A 21,842-nucleotide genomic window follows, 5' to 3' on the forward strand; every position below is an offset into this window, starting at 1 on the left:
CACACCAAAATTCCTTCCAAGTGTCTAAGTGAGGTAATCCATAATGTGATCCTCTTCTTTTTGTATTTATAACAATGTTCTGTGGTAAGAATTCTTTATTCTCACATTGTGAAAAAGAACTCGAAGTTCTAAGTGATTTTCTGTAAATTGTTACTTGAATTCAATGCAAGCGTCTGGAGAAACAAGTAGTTATTAGTCATAAGGGTTCCTGTGTCTGAAAGTCAAGCTCTCTTGCCCTAATTAAAGAAATCACTGCATTCTGAGACTCACTGGGAGGCAGAGGCCCCTTGTTTTAATCCTTAGCAGTACCACACGCCTACGTGTTTCTAAGAGATTGCTGCTTTTTAGACGTACCTCAAACTCTGTAATGTCACCACACAACATCTGCTGCTGCCTTCTTACAGAGAATAGATGCCCTTCCTGCATGAGGCAGTAGATTGTCAAGATAAAAAGTGATAGAAGTAAGGTTTAGTTACATTTTGACATGAACAGAGAGAAGAAAAGTTATGTGTGTATTTTTTCTCTTCTTCACTGTAAAGTTTTAGGACCCTTTTTTGGCTTGAGTGAAATCTTAGGTGAGGGCCTTGATGTTATTTTTAAGATAGTGAATGATTGTACGTAGAAGTTGTTCAATGTTTGGGTAACTTAAATTTGTATTTCAGTGTCTCCGTCTAGGAATGTTTGAACTGCACTGTGATGAATTAACAAATGCTTTGGCAAAGCGAGCAGATAATATTAGTGAAAAAATTATTGCCAAAATACTCAAAGATCATCAAGATATGAGTGTGAGGTAACTCAAACTGAAAATGTTTTCTGGAATGTTTAGTTTTGCTTCCACTGCTGAACTTCATAAAACTTAAAGCATATGATAATTTATTTTTTGCTGTTACAAATGTATGTGATTTGTCCAAGGATGACTAAAACGAAACAAACTTGCCAAACTGTTTATTTGTTTTTCAGGCTATGTGATGAATTTGAGAGAATATCAGAAAAAGCCCTTAGTACTCCGTCTAGTACACAGGAGCTAATGGAACTTAAGGTACTCTCTTCTTTTTAATGAGACCAAGCAAAAACAGCTATGAATACTATTATTCTGTCCTGGAGTAGTAGCATACGCAGGTTACGCAGTTAATGGGTGTGATTCTGACCCTCTTGAAGTCACTGGCACTGTATCTGTGTTACAGAATTAAAAAGGACAGGTCATCTTTAGCCATGAGGCTAAAAGGCATAGCCTGGCTCTTTTAGAAACATCTAAACTCTTCCTCACTGAATCATCATTCTTGCAAGTGAACTGCCTACCTAGAACAGTCTTTTGTCTCTGCAGTCATCTGTGCCGTGATGTTGTTGGAAAGCGAGAGCGTTGACATGGACCAAAACTCTGTAAGGCAGTGCTCTCTGAAGTGAGGTGTGTGCAGATCAGAGGCTGCGTGTGATCCATTGGAGTGCATATTAGAACTTTCATATTTATTTATCTAAACAATTCAGGAAGAAATCAAGCTTTACCAATATCTAATATATAGATTGACACTGGTCCCCTTTGCCTGGTCCGCATGTCAGAAGGTCTTGTACCATCTACGTATGCGTCCTGAGGAAGACTGGATATTCCACAATGTGAAGGGTCACCCTCGTTCATTCATTTTCAGCGTATTGTAATTAATGCATTGCAGTTTGTGTGCTTACAGTGGCACACAAATCTACAAAAGAGTGGGTTTACACATTGTATTGTTCAGTTTTAACTAACCTAACTCCCGCCAAATGGGCAAGTGGCTTAAAAAGATTACCACAGAGAAACTGCTTCTTGAGCATAATGCTAATACTGTGGGAGCAAAAGAAATGAACAAGAATATGACAGAGCTGATGCTTCTCGTACAAGTTCTTTGTCAGTAGTGTCATTAGGTAAAGATAATGATGAGAAGTTGGCAAAAAAGCTGCTGACTTGGCTGGAATTAAAAAGAAGATTCTCGGAAAAGAACAGAAACTTGTGACATTCATTCACTGCATCAATCACAGGCATCCTGTGAGGTATTTAATGCCTTTTTGAGGTACTTCATGCCTGATATACCTCAGTCTTCATTAGTAAGGCCAATAGTCCTTAGGGTGTTCAGCCCCTTGATTTGGAAAACGATGATGGAGAGAGATGAATTCCTTATAATTCAATGGGAAACTGTAAGTGCACTCCTTCATGTTTTGAAATTTCTTGAGTCTTTAGTACTGGACAACATTCATACTAATGAAGCCCTCACCAAGCTACTTTGAATAATCTACCAGCAATCCTGGCTAATGTGGGAGGTCCTGTTTGACTGGAGGTTAGCAAATGTGATTCCAGTCTACATGAAAGGCAGGAAGAAAGATCTAGGGAATTATACATCTGTCAGTCTGACCTACTTTGCAGGAGAAACTGCAGAGCAGATAATTTGCTTGCTATCATATGGCGTATATGAAACAACCAAACGATCTGAGGCAGCCAGTTTGGATTTATGACTCTTAGGCCCTACCTGACTAACTTGATCTCCTTTTTTGGCAAGATGAACTGCTGAGTGGGTGAGAGAAAATCTATGGATATTGTTTACCTTTTTTTAGTAAAGCATTTGATACCATCTCCCATAGTGTTCTCCCAGAGAAACTGGCACCTCATTTCTTGGACAAGTATATTGTTCTCCAGGTGAAGAAGTGGCTGGATGGCTGGACTCAAAGAGTCCTAGGGAGTAGAGTTCAATCCAGTCGGTGGCTTTTAATCAGTGGTATCTTTTAGAGCTCAGTCTTTGGGCCAGTTTTTTTTAATGTTTTCATTACTGGTCTGGATGAGGAGTTGTAGTGCATCCTCAGTAATCTCACAGGAGATACCAAATTAGGTGACACTGTTGATATGTTTGATATTAGCAAAGGCTTAGCAGGGGGATCTGGGTAGGCTAGATTGATGGGCCCAGTCTAATCGCGTAACATGTAACAAGGCTAAGCGCCAGATTTATTAAATGCAGCCAACTGATTGAACTCTGGTTGAGCCCATGAGCCAGTCCTGTTTTAGTTAATAAAGTAGGTGTAACTGAGAAGTTTAGTCACAGATTTGCGTGAGGCAAAGATTTCAAAGATATTGTCTTGGAGCAAGTTTTATTTATATCTCCCTCTAGCTAGTATAAGGAGCTAACAATTTCTGCATTGCAACGTACCAGTACAAATTTAGATCCTGTGTTCTACAGGCTTCTCAACAGATAGTATATTCAAACAGTGAATGTTTCTTGGTTCCTCCGATTTAAATTCAAGCAGTTGAATTTGATGTTGAAGACTCAAAATCCATTTGTAATATCCTAAACTAATCAAAGAAACCTCTTGAAACCTCTGATGTAAGGAGCTTAAATATGTATTTAGTTCTTAACAAGAAACCTTTAAGAAGCACTCATTGGCAAGTTGCATGAAATAATTTTCTTTTTACATACTGTGTTGAATTATCATTTAAAATTTAGTAGATTAGGGTTTACAGTTTGATAGCTAAAATCCCGTCTTCTCACTTACAAATACCGCTTCTGTAATCAAAACTCTGCTGTTGCTGTGATGTATTCAGGCTCCAGTTCAGCTGGACTTCAAAAAAGTATTTGCATATGCATTTAAAACAACATGTCTTACTCTGTTGCTATTCAGTCAAGTTTTGATGTATGTGCTTGTTGTTAAATGTGTGGAATGTAGATGTGTGCTTAAAATAATTCCTGCATGGTTGGCTGAATGTGAATCTGAGTGGTTGGAGCTTTTGTTACGGTGAAGCCAAACATAGAATATAAGAGCAGTATCTTTTTCTGAATAAAAAATAGAATATTTAGAAGTTTAAATCTCTGCTGAGAATATGGTGCCTTTAGAATACATATGATACTATGTGTGTCTGCTGGAGGAATAAAGTCGCAAATTACCATACCTATATGTAACGTGCAGTATTTTAGCCAGCATCAAAGTCTATTTCTAACAGTTATTCCATAATTGCTGGAGGGCTGTCTCAGTCTCCTTTTGGATTCTTTTAATACATTGTTGTTTGTTAGGTCCATACTAATAAATGCATTCTGGTATGTAAAGACTGCTATTAAAAATGAGCAGAAGTGTAGATTCAATGGGTAGTTTATCCCTATCTAAAAATGTTTCCAGTAATTTCACATTATGTCACATTAAGATTTTCTTTGTCTTCAATTGTGATATCAGTTTTTATACGTGCTGGTGTGTTATTGATCTGTCCAATTGGCCGGATTATTACTAATGCAGCTCTTCTAGAGGCTTTCAGAAAGCATTGTTACAGACTGTCATTTAAACTGGGCTGTGTTAAAGTTCTGCTAAGTGTGCTGCACGGTGCTTACGTGTGTCAGCACAGTTCACTGCCAACTCGTGAGATTTGAAAGAAGAGTGTAATTTGTATTTCAGTCGTAATGAACAGTGCAGTAACTGACAATATTCTTTATGTTCTTAATTCTAGGGAAGACCTAATCTGAACTGGGCCATCCAGTGCTTTCCTTTCTGAAGTGTGTCTTTATTTCTTTGTATTTATTTCACTATTTTTAAGTTGCTAGCATCCTGCATTTTGCCCAGATTTGCAGCACTTACAGTAGGCTGTTGGGATTGGTTTTCATCGGTCCCAAGATTTGTGCACACTGTATCAACCATTCCTAGGAGTTTTGTTCAACAAAATATCTAGTAAGGCAATTGTCTTCACATGTTATGTGCTGTAAAAATAGACAGTACCATGCTGCTCCAGGTGAACAAGTTTTTGTATTGCGTATTTCTAAATTTATTAATTTTTTCCTAGTAAAAAGTTAGTTTTGAAAGATTAACTATTGGCTGGTTTGGCATTAAATTATATATGTTAATCTTTGCTTTTAATTTCTGTTCTCAGGCTTGTATACAGAAAGTGGAAACACAGGACATGCTTGAATTGGAGCAGAAGTTGGTGGATGCTTTGAATTGTATTGCTTTCCTGATAGAGTGTGTCAGCTTTTCGCCAGCAGACATTCGACTGAACAGGAACGTTTTTCAGTGGTATGCAAGAATGCCAGATATCTTTGAAGAGCACAGAAAGATAATTGAGGAGAAAACAGAACAGTTTCAAGATGGTCTTAAGGTTTGTAACGACGTGTAAAAAAACCTTTCTGTTACTGATTTTATATAACATCTAGAACATGAAATAATATTGGATGGAATAACTTCTTTTATTTTCTCATATATTCAAAAAAGTGTTCAATATATTTTTTTTCATAATATTCTTGATATTAACTAATTTTTTGTCTGTTTTCCACTCATTAGTATTTCAGACATGGTTAATTTTAAAATACAAACCACGCATCATATTTTGCTTTCTGAAAGCTCTTTGGTTACAGAATTTTCATTGATGTTGATGCAGGCTCTCTATATGTAATAGTAAAATTCAGATAGCTCCTTTAAAGACATGTTTACGTCTCGAGAAGATCCTTGTAATTGCAGTACATGAAATTTATGTTATAGGTACAAGAAAACAATAATAATAATGAAGTATTAATTTATGTGTGATTTTGCTGTTAGCGTAATGGCAAACGTCTTCAAACCTGAATTAAGATGTATTTTTGTTGTTGTTTTTTTTTTAAAACATTTTTTTTTCTCTGCTACATTCTTTATTTCATTATATTTACAAGACTCTTACGTTACAGTTTACTACATGAGTGCACAAGGATTGCTAATTATTGGGTTGCTGATGTGTCAGGGTTACTGCCTGTATAAACATATGCTTTGGCTTTCTTTTGCTCCCTACTCTAATTAAAGTTTTGTCTTAGACAGTAAATATTTGGAGATAGTGAGTTTCTGTGTTTATGAGGTACATTCAAAGAAGGAGCTTCTAAGTTTCTTTTTGTATTACAAATAAATGTGCAGCATGCACTGCATTACCTTGGAACTGGTTATTGCTTTGCATGGTCTGATGCTTGGTTTCAGACACTGACCACTGCTGGTACCTGCTGTGACATGTTTGTGGGCAAGTGGTATATATGAGGAAAAAATCTGTCCTTGAACTGCCTGGCTTTTAAGACAAGATATGCCTATGTCTTATGAAAATGTTTAGCTTTATCTGTCATTTGATTAAGCAAATCCTATTACTGCATTTCAATCTGTGGTACACTAGTTTCTTCAGTTGAGCTTTCTGTTATTTGCCTGCCAGCTGTGTCCACCACAGCTGAAATTTCTGTGTCTGACTATATCCTATATCCTATGGCAGAGCAGAGGGGAAACCAAAGTCACTTCTGTCATTTAGCTCAATAAGTCACTGCAGCTAATAGTAAAATTCAGGTCAAATTCTGTAATGTGAGTGGAACAGATACTAAAGATTTCATATGCTGGATGCTGGATGTCTGCAAGTGTGAAGTATCCTATTATAGTGAAATCAGAATTATTCGTTATTCCTCCCTTGTACAGAAGATTAACTTTATTGTGACTTTTTATTTTTTTTCTTCACATGCTTCAATTAGGTACGGCGTGAACAATTTGTGGAGGACCTGAAAAGCTATTTTAAGCAGGTTGAAGAACTTAGCACATTTGGAGATGTTCAGGAAGTCGACAGGTATTTGAAGAAGGCACAAGCACTAAACACAAAGTTGGATCTTGCTGCTGAAAAGGTACAGGCTGTAGTCTGAACTAGTCCGATAGTTTGAATTGTAAGGTTTAATATTTGTGTTTCCAGAGCCAAGAGTTTAATTAGTAATGCAGTTACTGATATGTAGCAAAATCATTCCTTATTCATCTCTGAAACATTGTATGCAATTTACAATTTAAACAAAATTTACATGATTAATTGTTACTATATAATCTTAATGGTATGGTAGTTCGCATAGAAGAAAAGTGGATTAAGTTTGTGTAGGTTTGCATGGATCTATATTCTGTAAAGTATAAATTCTGGTGCTTGTTGTTCCCTCCTGTCTGTTATCGCCTCCGTATTGATGCAAATTATGGAGGAATAGGTACTGGTCCAGTCCAGGTACTGTTTTAAACTTCTGTCTGTACTCATCTATTGGTAAGCACAGTGTTGAGCTGTCAGAAGGATCGCTTTAACTGCAGTCAGTGGCAGCAGATGAATAATTGTCTAGCTTAGTAACTCAAAACATAGTTTGAAGCTCATTGAAGATACTAGACAACCTCTGCAATACCCATGACAAGGACTTGATAGCATGTAGAGCTTGGTTTATATTTCGTACTTCTGTTCTCTCTGCACAGATTGATCAATTTAATGCAGAAGAAGAGTCATTTGGATGGCCAATATCTCAGTACCCTCAGCACAGAACAATCCGGAATGTTCTTGCTCCTTATCTACGTCTCTATGAAATGACTGTTGAATTCAACAGAAAGCATGAGAGCTGGACAGAGGGGTCATTTATGGAAGTGGATCCAGACAAAGTAGAGGGAGATGTAGGAAACTACTGGCACGGATTGTATAAGCTAGAAAAAACTTTCCACAATTCTCCAAGTACTTTAGCACTAACACGGCAGGTTAAATCAAAAGTGGAAGAATTCAAGCGCCACATTCCTCTAATTCAGGTGATTTGCAATCCTGGCTTGCAAGAAAGGCACTGGGAAGAAATGTCAAAAATTGCTGGTTTCCCTCTGTCTCCTTCTGAAGACTCAAATCTTTTGACTTACATAAATTTGCACCTTGAACCATTCCTAGAACAATTTGAAGCAATCAGTGAAGCAGCTAGCAAAGAATATTCACTTGAGAAAGCTTTAACAAAAATGATTTCTGAATGGGATCCAATGGAGTTCACTCTTCTTGCCTACAGAGAAACAGGAACCCATATTTTGTCATCAGTAGATGATATTCAGCTGTTATTGGATGATCACATTGTTAAAACTCAGACTATGAGAGGCTCTCAATTCATTAAGCATTATGAAAAGAGGATAAGGTAAGCTTTTTGTTTTATTTCCCAATAGAAAGTCACTAAGTGATCTTGCCTAGAAGAAGTGATAGATTATGATTAATCAAGAATATAGGGCCTTCACTTGTTTTTGTCCTCCTTAAGGAGTGAGTTAATCTCATCTTAAAAAGCTAAGGCTTTTGTCTGTGTCAAAGAAAGCTATTTACTTTTAAGCATGCTTTTTACTACTGATTTAAAGTGCCAGTGCATTGGAGGGGCTACAAGACAGATTTGACATGGTCTGGTATTGAAGGCAGCAGACTGTAACTTTGTTTTTGTTTAACCAAATAGTTTAAATTTCAGTTCAAGAAGGAAAGATTTTGAACTAAGAAAATCTAGATTAACCTTTCTACATAAATTTTAAAGCTGCTGAATCTTTTAGCCGTTCATTAAAATGTTAATTAAAAATGTTAGCCTTTTTTAAAGGAGACACAGAAAAAATTAAAACAAGACAAATTCTAGGGAAGGAATGGAAGGTGTTCTTCATTCTAATGCAGAAACTTGAAGTCCAGAACTTAGCTTAACATGTTAAAAAATCATATACTTTTATCTCTGTGCCCTATTTTTAATGTGATTTTTGTCTTCAGTAAATCCTTTACTTGCTTCATGAATTTCTCAAACATAGCCATATTGTGGAATAAGATCTTGAATCTAAAGTTTGCCCATAATTATCTAGCTCTGTAAGTACTTCCAAACTCCCATTAGCATCCAAAAAAAGCAATTTCTGATTTCAGCATGTAAGAAACACGTATGCATACTTATACATATATGCACATACATTCCGATGAGTACTAATTTTCTTATTACTACTGCACCATGGTATAAAGTATTTAGCCAATAATTCCTTACTAATATAAAATGGTTGTCTTTACCTATTTAACTCTAAAATGTGTTTAGGAAAAGAGTAAACACACTATGGTAGTTTTGATGATCTTTTTTTTATATTTATTTTTTTAAAGTTTTTTTTTTAATCAGTGGGACTTGTGCTAGTACAAAGAATAACTTTGTATTTGAGATCCAGGTGATTACAGAGTAGTTGCTTTCTCAATAGCCCAACAAACGTGTAGAATTCTGGATTCCTGCCTGAGAGTTTTCCAAATTCCTTGGTTAAAATTTTGGTATAACAAAATTAACTTTCCTCTTGGAAAAAGCACTTGGAAAGCTGCATTTTTCTTTGCCTTTGGTAAAAGGAAGATCACTATACACGATATATAAATGCCACTGCCTAGAAGATGAAAGAGGGACTTAGGGGTGGAGAAGATACATGGAAGAGTAGCTGTTGTTTAGAATCTGTAGCAGGTAAATGGGTGAATTGGCAAGTATATTTTCACATGGATCATTTTACTGAATTCTCTGTAGCCCACCATGTATGATGGTCTTGTTGAGAAAATTAGTGTACTGTTTTGTACAGTACATATTTCAACAGCATGCTGTTCTTCTAAAATATTTCTATCTGCACTACCCAGTGATATGATAATTGCAAAATGATGTGCTGTTTTTACAAAGAATTATTTCAAATTGTCTGTGTCAGTGAATTAGAAATACTAATGGCATCAGAGAATTGATAATACCATGTCTGTGACACTGGTGAGATAGTGAAAATTATCAAATTGTGCTACCAACTGATAAATAAGTGAAGATGGAATAACTGCTGAATAATAAAATTGTGTACATATATTGATGTGCAATAATACTGATGGAGTCTTTATCAACAAAAACCTTCAACATACACCCTGGGAATTTGAATTCAGAAATAAGTGATGCTTTAAGTGCCTTATATTGGCTATTTATTACTTGACTTCTTTTAATTAAGACAAAATGACTTCCTGGGACAATATCTACACATTTATGGCTTAATTTTCAACGTTATGTTACTTTCGTGGCTTTCTTTTGCACCTAGCACACAATTAAACATAGCAATCTGGGCTTTTGTGTATGCCAACAACCTGACTAAATACTCAGTTTCTCTGAACTGAATTGAACTTGTCCATACATACTACGTGCTAAAGTGTGTGCTCTGTTCATTTGCTGGTACTGTTAGTCTTCTTATTAGTTTTAGTCTATGAAATCCTACAGTCAACCTTACAGAAAATACGTAGTTTAAATACACACAGATGATTCTGTTGCAGAAACAAGTGTGGACGTTTTAATGCAGGAAACCAGACGAGATGAGTGTGATACTCGGTTGCAGTAATAAAACTTGGGCCTGCTGAATATGCAAGTTGCCAAAAAGGTCTCAGCATTGTGGGAGGAGTGTTCTGGTAGTATCAATCCGTGCATTTGGATTTCTGCTGTTTCACAGGGAATGGGAAGGAAAGCTGTTGTTACTGCAGGACATCCTGGATGAATGGCTGAAGGTTCAGGCTACGTGGCTTTATTTGGAGCCAATTTTCAGTTCTCCTGACATCATGGCTCAGATGCCTGAGGAAAGCAGGCAATTCAATACTGTTTTTAAAACATGGAAAGACTTGATGAGATCAGTTTTTCAGGTGAGTGTGCACGTCTTAAGAATATGGGTTGAATCTATAGTACATACTAGAAAATCGCTTCTGGTGCCACAATAGTCAGTTTTCTGTTTCTTAGCCCCATTTCTTAAGATTCTTTTTAAAATGATTTTGTAGAATTGTTTCATATTGAATCATAGAAGCACTGCTTGGGAGGGATCACTGGGGTTCAAAGTGGAACACTTGCCAGCACTAGATCAAGCCAGCCACAAACTTCCAAGGACAGGGAATCTTTGGAGATAACGTCCAGAGACTTTGATGCTGTGCGTTGTAATGTCTAAGCTGAGAGCCCCATGCAAATATCTGTACCTGTTGCTCCTTGTTGTCCAGTTGTCACTATGGAGAAGAGCTTGGGTCTGTGGTGTTTTCCGTTGGTTGGTTGCTGTTTTATTTTTGTTCTGATTTGTTCTTTGATTGCACTTCGGGTAGTTCCAGGCTCCAGTTAAATTTTACATTAGTTTTCTTCTCATCCTTTCTTTCCTGCTGCATGTACGCTTTCTTCTCCCTCAGCCCCTCATGCTCTTTCTTTCTTCCATCTTATGATGTAGAAGAAAAATCAGAAACTTATCAAGCTAATGTGAAATCAGCAGTGCTCACTATAGGAAAGAATCAGGTAAAAATAGTAATAATAAAAAGGCAAGAATTTCAGAGCTGTGTTGTGCAATAAATTTGTAAATGTTGTATCTGCTGAATTGTCTTCTTAAAGAATATCTTCTAATTCATTTGGTGCTAAAAAAAAATATTTGGTGCTAATCAATTGTGAATTATTTTTGAATGTGATATATCTTGTCACTGGTAGAAAACAATATTTTTTTGTTTGTGCAGGGGCTTATAAATGCCAGAAGAGTAGTTTAATGAACCAAATCTTATTTTCTCTAAACAAGTGGGCCTTATGTTCCAGTAGATGGCACTCTATTTCCACAAATACTCTGTTTCTATTTTATGTCTTGGGTATTGTTCCTCAGTCAATTGGAATGGTCTTTCTTAAATAATAATGCAAACTTGAGTCTGCTTTTTTTTTGCATTTATACGTGGCTGTATATTAAAATTGTGAGAGGAATCAAAATGCTTCCTTTATTTCCTTAGCTATCCCTCACCAACTTGAATAATCATTTATTAGCAATTCATTAAAACTATTGAATTTAAGCAAAGCGTTAATGAGGATTAAAGGATTTATTTTCCACTTGTCTTAAATAAATAAGTAAATAAGATCACACAAAAACTAGAATACAGAAAAGCGTTTATGTTTCTTTTGAGGAAGAAGGAAAAGAAAGAAATTCAAGGCTGCAACCTGTGATATGTTAAAAACGATACTTGAAAACTAAAGCTAGTAATGTCCTTTTAGATGGGTATTAGAACTGTTTTCATACACTTCATTTATAGTCTTTGTGACACAGTTTTTTTTCCCCTCAAATTGATAAAAAACAGAACTGAAGTTTTGAATGACTCAGGATGGGAGCATTCCCTTTTTCTCCTTCATGCCTTAGCAGAGCTGTAAATAGGAATTATGTGTTGAGAAACAAAACGTTTGGGATTTTTTCCTCACCTTTTTTTTTCCGTATGAAAGAATAACTAAGTAGAAAGAATTTGTGTCTGGTGCTGGCAACATGGCTTTGATTTTCTCCACCAGCTGCACTTAGAAACATGCTAAGAAAGGAAGCAATTCCTTTTTCTGTTGCACCGGTTCTGCATTACAACGTGTTTTATAAAACAGATGATTGACTGCATTTGTGTGCTGACAGATTAATTACCTATGTATAGATGAGAAATATGAGAACAATTTACTTTGTTCTGTTTTGGTATGATGCAAGAGGGAAGTAACAGAAGGTAAATGTATTTCATGTTGAAGAGAACATTGCTTCTTATGTTAGAGGGCCACAACCTATGAGGATTAATTAGATAAGCATACAGTTATGTTTTTTGTTGTTGTTTATTTGTTTTCGGTAGATTAGAAGCATGTTTGCATTATGAGCAGGGAACTGAACCAAAGCTAAATGCAAACTGCAAATCATTTCAGAACGTTACGAGTTTTTGAACTGTAGCTGAGTTTGGAATTTGTTATTGAATGCTCCCAGCTGAGGCTGAACAGCAGTCAGGATGGTAGATCAGAGATGCGTTGTTGCTCTGTGAGGAATTAATTTCTCATAGAAACATTCTGGGCTTTGCACAGCAGTCTGTCTTGTCTCTCTTCATCTGTCACTGCAGCATGACCAACCCTTCTGCACTGTGATACTGTGTAATTCTGCAAGCCCCACCAGGAACTTTTTTTTGAATGAGACATTGTATTTTGTGACAAAACTGCTCCTACTGGAAATAGTTGGGCTGCATCTTTGATTTTTACTCTTACTGCTGCATTATTCTACAGCCAGTTGTTCTTACATGTCCTTCACAGATTGATTAGCCTGAAATAGTCCCTACTGATTTCTTTGGTGTTTCTCATTGTTAAGTTCATTGCGTACTTACATTTTTTTTCCCCTTTAACCCTGGTCGCGTGTAGTATATAGTATTCTTACAGGTACAAACTCACTGGACTGAGCAGAGCCTAAGATTTCTAGTTACTCTGTTTCCTTCTCTTCTGTGGCCTCAATCAAATTCCAGGGAAATGCAGGTGGTAAAGGAAAAGCTATTGAAGTGTGTTCCCAGACTAATCACTTCGCCTTCCGTTCCTGTGATGTTGTAGAACTTTATGCATTGCAACAAGAGTAAGCTTGAATCAGTTGAATGGTCAGTGAGTCAGGTAATATAAATCAGTATGGGCCTGAACAGTGCAGTGCTGGGATAAATTCAGTCATACGTGAACCCACAACAGGTTCTAAGTAGAAACATTCGTTTGGTCTGACTTCCACTGTCATAAATCTGCACATCTGGATTTCCTGCCTGGAAATGTCTCTCATTTTGCTGCAAAAATTCCATACTCGGTGAGTGGCTTAAAATGTTAATGGAAATTAGGCTGGAAATTGATAGGTCACAAGCTATATATTAAATGCCAGAGTTTGATGTTCAGACAACTGTATTTCTTTCAAACTTGCTTTTTAGCTTGATGATCTTCAGGTCATTTGCAAAACCTTTTAACTTTATTATTATTTTTTTAAGTAATTTAAACAACTTTCTACTCATGCAATATATATTTCTTTAAGCACATATGTTCTTTTCACTGAAGGTGTTAATTTGAAAGGCAGTAGCTGAGGGATATATGTTGTTATCTACTCAGTGTAAAAATAGAAGGAACTGTTTATCAAGCAGAGTATCTTAGTATGTGTTATTCAGGTGCTATTGTAAAAAAAAAAAATTGTGATTTTTCTAAAGAATCTGTAACTCTATATTAGCAAAAATCTTTAAAGATGTCTTTAGTTAGTAATCATTAGGATAAGAGAATGCCTTTTTCAGAGCATATCACTAGTTAATGTTAGTACAGAAGTCCTATAGACAGCTGCAGTGCTGCCTACTTGCAGTTTTGCCATCTCAACTCAGGATCTTATGTATAGAAGTATTTTACATGAGAAAAGAGATCATTTTTTTTTTTACATTGGATTTTTATAGATTACCAGATAAAGTGTGTGTCAGTATTGTTGCCATACAAGTATACTTAAAAATCTGTCACAATCTTTTGCTGGTTCATTTTTCTTAATTATATGGGTTTGATTATGGGGTAGATTGCTGTTGGTTCAACAGAATGACAGGAATCACTCTGATGAATTGATTATTATTATATTTTTGAAAATTATTTTCAGAAATAGTAAACGTAGTTTAATGCCAACTGCCTGTTTTTCCAGTGAAACCAGAAACTGAAGATTATAAATTGTAATTCTGGCAATTACAGAATAAAGAAAAGTATGAAATAAAGTTTAGTTTTGCTCAAGGCTTTTACTGTAGTGCTGTGTGAGTAGACGTGAATGTTTTGATCTGGTTTAATTTCTTTTTCAGGACAAACATGTGCTGGCAGTGGTAACAATAGACAAGATGTTGGAAAAACTGAGGAAGTGCAATGAATTTCTGGAGATAATTCTCAAGGGACTTAATGAATACCTAGAGAAGAAGCGCCTGTTTTTCCCAAGATTCTTTTTTTTATCTAATGATGAACTCCTTGAGATTCTTTCAGAGACCAAAGATCCTACCAGGTACCATAGTATTTAGTAGATGCATTTGTGACTCGTTGTGCATGCAGACAGGCTTGCCATATTGTATCTCTGTTTCTCTATAAGTTTTTTTTTTTCCCACTGACAACCATGGCGTTAAGAATGTACTAGGTGGGATTTTGTATTAGGCAAATGCAGAGTGATTTTTAATGCAAGTAATTGAATTCTTCTTTGTTTCCTAAACTAGTAACCTTTCTGTAGTTTTTCAGAAAATTCAAGAGTCCAATTAATAATTCATAGTGAAATTAGCATACTGTGTTGTTTTATTCCCAGTGGAAAATTGAACATCAGATAGGATCCATACACTGCAGTTTTATTCCCATTGTTCAGATCTGATAGTGTCCAGTGCAAGGCCATGCAAGGATAAGAATTAAAATAATGAACAACCTTCTAATTACTAAGCAATATTAATGCAGTGCAATTAATAGGGTTGTTTTACTTAAATTCATTAATATTTACAATAGTTCTGTGGAAAGGTATAAATAACGAAACTTTATGCACTTTAGATGGATTAACTGTTAAAGAGAGGATTCCTATTTGTCTTTTTTGGGTTATATATTGCAGAAAACACAAGTAATATTGTACATCTTTAACTGGTCCTCTCAAAGTCATGCACTGGGCGTCTTGTAGGTGTAATACAAAAGAACTACTGTTGAGGATAATAATTTTATTAATAAGCTTAAAACGACCTTTAATTTCTTCACAAGTATTTTTTGTGAAAAGTTAGATCTACTTTTCTAAGGTTGGAAAGGAAACAATGGCAGAAGCTGCTTAATACTAGTTTTGTTTTCTAGAGTACAGCCTCACCTGAAAAAGTGTTTTGAAGGAATTGCAAGAGTGGTGTTTACTGATGTGTTAGATATTACACACATTAAAAGTAGTGAAGGAGAGACTGTGAAACTCACGCAGACCATTTCAACCTCTGAAGCTAGAGGTCAAGTTGAAAGATGGCTTCTTGAACTGGAGGCAGCTATGCTGAATTCTGTCCACAAGGTAACAAATCATAAAGCTTTTATTTTTCTCTGAAGCATGAAAAAATAGTAAGGTGATTGATGTGTAGCTGTTCAAAGTTTGAAAGTACTTAGTTGTGGCAGTTGTGCTGTGTGTCCAGCACAAAAACAGCTACGTTTAGGACATGAGAAAATGACTCATAGAATGCAAGGAAACAGCCTCAAGTTGTGCCAGAGGAGCTTTGGCTTGCATATCAGGGAGAATTTCTTCATGGAAAAAGGGGCAATGCATTGGAATGGGCTACCCAGGACAGTGATGTAGTCTGCATCCCTGGTAGCATTTAAGAAATGTGTCTGTGGTGCTGTGGGATGTGGTTTGGCGATAGACTTGGTAATTAGGTAGGTGATTGGACTTGATCTTAAAGGTCTTCTCCAACTTAAATGGTTCTGTGGTATTTTGTCCTGGTGTTGGAGTGTTGGGAGGCGTAAGCAGTAAAGTTCATGGAAACTCATGCTTGAAGTTAAGCAAGTATCAAGTAGTCTGTTGAATTAAGGCATTTAGGCATAATATCTTCTGGAGGCAGAAAGCCACCTTGATTACATGTCACTTCAACTGCAATTTGATTTGTCCTTTATCAGTGATTATAAGTAGTACCAAGTATTGATGTATTTAGGCATATTTGCTTTCGATATTTCTGGACCTCATTTCCAAATGAAGTTATTTAGTTATTCCTTAGGCTATTGTCATTTAGCCTTGATTTCTTCTGTTAACATTCTCGTATACCGGAATCACTTTTTATTCTTTGCACAGCATGAGCATTAAAACCATGAATTCAGTCTATTAAGATTATACCTTTTTTAAAACAAACAACAACAACTAATCTGATACCAGTTTTCTGGATTTATAATGCTCTAAATTTCTTAAAAATGAAAAACTCCTGACCCTAGGATTTTTTTGTCAGAGATTGTTCTACTCTTGGGGTGTGTTATTAAAGGACAAGATTCAAATGAAAGTATGCCCTTTTTTTTTAATACTCTTTTACTTCTTTTTTAAATTATTTTCTAATACTCCTCTTAATTCTGACTACCTTAATCAAGATTCTGAATTCTTTTCAGATTGTATTATTCAAGTATTCACAAGATCACATCATCATGTCATATATTTAGCACTCTCTGTCATTCTCTTTGTTTCTCTTCAATGTCAAGTGAGGTAATCAAATGTACATGCTTCTGACACTGTTGTACAGTATTACAGTTTAATTATACTAATGGTGTATCGGCAAATAGAAGTGAATAAATTCACCTGCTTGGTGCATGTAAGTAAGAAGTGGCTGAGCACCATTTGTCTGCATTCACTCTTGATTTTTAAACTTTTATAATGATCTGAAACACATAACATTTATGTAGTAGTGGTGTCAAAGCACCATGTGATCGCTTGGTTCATGTTATTACATTCTCATTTTTTTAATCTTGGAGGGATTTTCTTGCAGGATGTCAGTGTCAGAGAGTTAGAGTTGAGGCTGGTTTATTTTTGATTCTTAGTACTGCAACCTAACCTAAATTCTAAAGCTAAACATTACTTATTTTCATATGTGGCTACCACGTGCTTCTATCCTATGTAGGTCATTCAGGATGCAATTGAAGCTTATCCCAAAGCTCCACGTGTTGACTGGGTACGAGAGTGGCCTGGACAAACTGTTCTTTGTGTATCCCAAACTTTCTGGACGATGCAGGTAGAGATGTCTATTAGAAATGGCCAGAAGGTAAGAATATTCACTGTATATTTAAATTTTGGTGTATTTAAAATTGATGTAACACAGTGATGAATCCAACCTTTAGTTATCTTTTTGAATGAGTAGCTGCTCAGTGTAATAATTAATCCTTTTAATACCTACTTTGAAGGTACACTTGAGCTGTGATTCTTGAAGACTTTGAAGTTAATATTTTCTTTTGAATGTAGGCATGCTTCAGCACACTATCAGAATACATTCTGTATAGCTTAACATGTATATTATACGTTTCTGTGAAAACAGGTCATTGGTGTATTCAGATACTATTAACTAGCATGGATAGTCTCTGTCTGTAACTTAGCTTAGCTTCCTACACGTTCAGTACTTGTTATAAATATGGGCTAGCACTAGCAGAGGATAAGTACCGTCTTCACTCTTGTCAAACAATGAGTGCATGGTTGATACAGAACATGTTATCTGTTCGCTAGGTGGTGAGAAGAAAGGTACCGAAGGCATTGAATTAAGATTCAGGATTTGTGTTTTGCAAAATCTTTCCTCTGTTTCATCAGTAAGGATTGCTATTACCTGTTGTATTTGGAAATGTTCCAGACTTGTTGCTAGATAAGTGTTATTGTCTGAGGCAACTAGATTTTTGTTCTTTGATGTTAGGAGAGAAAGGAGCATCAGGATTTACATAAAACAGCATCTTTGGCACTTCATAATACTTTCTCTTACCAACTTTTGTGATGTGATGCTATCATCTGGAGAAACATCTTCAGTATTTGCGTTTTGGTGTTCTTGCTGTTCATAACACAAACTTGCTGTTATAACACAAACACAAACTTAAACCTACTCTTCAGTCTATATATGGAGGAGTACTTCAAGGCCATATAACGCCACTTATTCACAAGTGGAATCAATGGCTTCTGATGATAGTGGGCATTTCAAGAAGCTTTATTTGTCAGACATACAGGAGAAAAAAAAAGCTTCTGAGTGGACAGAACTGAAGGAAGAAGAGAACAGTAATTCTAATACAAGGAATAAGTCTTGCCATAGACTGGAAGATTTGAAAAATATTTGAAAAGAATTTGTTTTTCTAGTAGTAAGGGAGATCCTCAGTTCTCTTGGGAAAGAAGGAAAGCTTCTACATACTGCACCATTTATCTTCTCTTGGTGAAAGTCTTTCAGGAAGGAGAAACAAAAATTCTAACCTTAGAGATTTTAAATAGAGCATAAAATCCAGAGACTTTAAAGCCAGCATAATCTTAAGAGGTTGTTAGTGAATAAAGGTAAGAAGTTAAGGAATGATTAAATTCATTTGGTTTTGGGAATGTTTGTTATGGAATTCTGAGCCTAGACAAGGCTCTTGTCTAGGCTGTGTTAAGTCTTTTCTATACCAGGATTTTCGGGGAAACCTGTCACTTCTGTAGGGTTTACTCAAATTGTTTTGTGCTGGTGGTTCTGCCCATCTGGCCCCAGCCCAAGAATCTTCATTTGGCTGCAGAAAGAGACTTGTATGTAGTGAAAGACTGGGAGGGGGTTTGCACCTCCTAACAGTCTGCCACAAATCTTGAACAAGGAGAACTCTCAGTCTCAGAACATTCAACATTCTTTATCTGTACCATTTCTATTTTGTATTAAAGAATATGAAACGTAACAGTCACTGACCACATGAGAGGCATTCTGTGTGATGCAGCTTTATCCTGGCCAAATTAACGGTATCCTACCTACAGCATCACGTTTTGCTGACATCAAAGGCACTCTGTGCATACGGTGACAAAACACTTCTTTTTTTAACAGAAGCTCTTCAGTGTTTTCTGGGACATGACACCAGTCTCATTTAAATCATTTCTTATGATTAAAAATTTACTCATATACACATGCATACATACACAGGCAAATACACAGGATTCTTTTCAGCTTTTTTTAGTTGTTTCCAACAGATAACTGTATAAAGGTACAAGTTTTTTATTAAAATAAATAGTGAGGTAAGATGTGTAGAAACAAAACTGTTTCATAAATTTACAGAGTAATATTTTGTGGAACGCTTTCATTTTCAGTGGAGCATATAGTCAGAAGTGCAGTAGTAAAGAGTGGTACTGAAATGGGAGATGAGAACATACTAGTATCTAGGTTTTTACAAGTTTGCTTGGTGAAAGCTTGGTGGTAAGCAAATGGATTTTTATTCCAGACTTGAGTGGTGTGTTTTGGATGCTGCCTGATTGGAACTTCTGAAGCAACTCATAATATTGAAGTGATTTTGAACTTTTTTTTGCTTCTTTATATTCGTAAATTAAAAATAAGTAATTTTAAGTGGATGATTTAATCAAGGTTAGTGTTTAGGAAATAGTTAGCTGGGGTGAGAGACGTGAAAATAAGAAAAATTCATTGGTGGTTACTGCTGCCAGAGTATGCGAAGATGAACAACGTTCTAGTGTGGAGAAAAATCTAAACCAGATGTAGGTAAGTTTTTCTCCAGACAAATAGCAGAAATTTCTAACTTTTCTGTAAGGATTCAGAGCAATCAAGCTTACTGTGCACCTTCAGTGAATGCAGCTTCCTGAAAGAGCATGCATTTAAGTGCAAAAGATACGGATGTCTAAGTGGCAAACTCTAACTGTTTCCAGGTTCCGATGTCTTTCTTTTTAATTTCAGCTTAGTGAGGCACTTATCACTTCTCAGTATTGATGTAAGTGCTTTCCTTAAATTGGACCTTTCCTATTTACTGCAACCTATGAGAATGAAAAGGATTATGACTGGATTGTTCCTAACTACTGTAGAGCTTAAAGGTTTTTTTCTAGTACTGTGATGTTCCTTAAGCATAGAAAATGTATTGTATACATACAAGCTAGTCCTTAAAATATGTGTCACATATAGGCCAGTCGTTAAAATATGTGTTATTTTCTTAATGTGAAATTTACCAAAAGCTAAGGAGTAATTAATGTATTTCAGGAAGAAATAAGTTATGCTGTTTTGTCTCCTGAGATGTGTCATTGATGTTTCCGTGTATTGTTCTGTAACATTAAAAAAACTTTTATCAAATAGATAAAAGCCCTGTTGAACTATGTCTGTGAATGATAGTTTATTGTTGTAATAGTGAGAAGGAATATTTTGATACAGAAAAAGAAGAGTAATATAAGGAAAAAAATCCTCATGCCTTAGATTAACCTTGGAGTTACCTAACTTGTAAAAATTTTCCCAGGCACTAGATGATTTTCTGGAACAGAATAATAGACAGATAGAGGACATTGTCACCTTGGTGCGAGGAAAGCTGTCTAAGCAGAATCGTGTGACGCTTGGAGCACTTGTTGTGCTTGATGTTCATGCTAGGGATGTCCTTGCATCCCTAGTAAGCAAGAAAATCAAAGATGAGAATGACTTTGAATGGCTAAGTCAGCTTAGATACTACTGGGAGGTAAGTGAAACCTCTCAATCTTATTAGAAGGTAATTTCCATTCATAGCTTTTCGATTTCTGCTTGCTTGCTGACACAGAGCATAGTTACTCTGATGCGATAATTTCTGCTGATAAGAATATACCTTTAACTGATAATTCTGTGGATTGCTAACTAAAATGTCCAGTAGCCAAATACAATCAGTTTCTAATTAAAATCTCATCACTGCTGAATCTCAGAATGTTATCTGAATCGGCTGCAGAGATTGCTGTTGTTCAAACACTAATTTTTATTATTAACACTATTTATTATTGTTGTTTCTGAAGAGTAAAATATGGGTTAGGGATGACAACTGAAGATTTTAATCTCATGTCAATATTATTTTATGTGTTACTTGGAAAAATAGCAACGTTTATACTGCGTGGTGGTAGCATACAGTATATTTGCATTTGTCAAGACAACATTTCCCAATTTACAGAAGACATTGCACCTAAAATTAAAATATGTTGTGTTGCCATGTTAGAGTCATCAAGTTGACTGCAAATTCAGCTGTTGGTCATTGGAGCTCCTGGAGCAAGTCTAGTATAGGGCTGCTAAAATATTTATGGGACTGGAGCATCTCTGATAAGAGGAATGTCTGAAGGAATTAGGCCTGTTCAGCTTGTAGAAGGCTCGGGGAGATCTGGTCCGTGTACATAAGTATCTGAAAGGAGGATGACAAGAGGATGGGGCCAGACTGTCCTCAGTGGTGTGCTCAGTAATAGGATGAGAGGAAATGGGCAGAAACTGAAACGCAGGAAGTTCTGACTGACCACGGGGAAAATGCTTTATTGTGAGGCTGACTGAGCTCTAGAACAGGTTGCCCAGGGAGACTGTTGAGTCTCCTACTCTGGAGATATTTAAAAGCTGTCTGGATACAAGCCTGCTTAGTATGCTGTAGGGGATGGAGAAGAGAGATTGGCTTAGAATGATAGGCTAAAGTCCCTTCCAGCCTCAACCTTCCTGCAATCCTGAGATACAATTACTTCTGTTTGAGAAAGGCCTTCATCTTTCTAAGCAGCTGAACAAGGCCGTTTTAACTCAGCAATATGGTTAGTAGGTTTTTTTTCTCGATAGAAGTTAATGGAAAAATGGTTTTGTGTTCATACTTTACTATCTCTGAAATGGTGATATTTTTATTTAATTGAATCACAAGCTGTCTCAGAGCAATGAACCAATTGTTTTA

At 36.1% G+C, this 21,842-nt stretch overlaps 1 protein-coding gene across 5 annotated transcripts in view; it reads left to right on the top strand.

Moving 5' to 3' along the window:
- DNAH7 (dynein axonemal heavy chain 7) overlaps positions 1-21,842 on the top strand; it is a 98,956-nt gene that overhangs the window by 15,261 nt on the left and 61,853 nt on the right. For 4 of the 5 annotated variants that reach the window (XM_052675019.1, XM_052675022.1, XM_052675018.1 and 1 more), the window contains 10 exons: positions 663-790; positions 961-1,039; positions 4,868-5,092; positions 6,465-6,611; positions 7,207-7,892; positions 10,207-10,393; positions 14,333-14,526; positions 15,339-15,537; positions 17,117-17,257; positions 20,427-20,639. In XM_052675019.1, coding sequence (XP_052530979.1) covers positions 663-790; positions 961-1,039; positions 4,868-5,092; positions 6,465-6,611; positions 7,207-7,892; positions 10,207-10,393; positions 14,333-14,526; positions 15,339-15,537; positions 17,117-17,257; positions 20,427-20,639 — 2,199 coding nt within the window. The remainder of the gene's footprint in view (positions 1-662; positions 791-960; positions 1,040-4,867; positions 5,093-6,464; positions 6,612-7,206; positions 7,893-10,206; positions 10,394-14,332; positions 14,527-15,338; positions 15,538-17,116; positions 17,258-20,426; positions 20,640-21,842) is intronic. The other variant, XM_052675020.1, reaches the window with a different exon arrangement.

The sequence above is a fragment of the Tympanuchus pallidicinctus genome, unplaced genomic scaffold (genome assembly GCF_026119805.1).
Source record: "Tympanuchus pallidicinctus isolate F22 unplaced genomic scaffold, pur_lepc_1.0 scaffold15, whole genome shotgun sequence".
In the NCBI taxonomy this organism is placed as follows: Eukaryota; Metazoa; Chordata; class Aves; order Galliformes; family Phasianidae; genus Tympanuchus; species Tympanuchus pallidicinctus.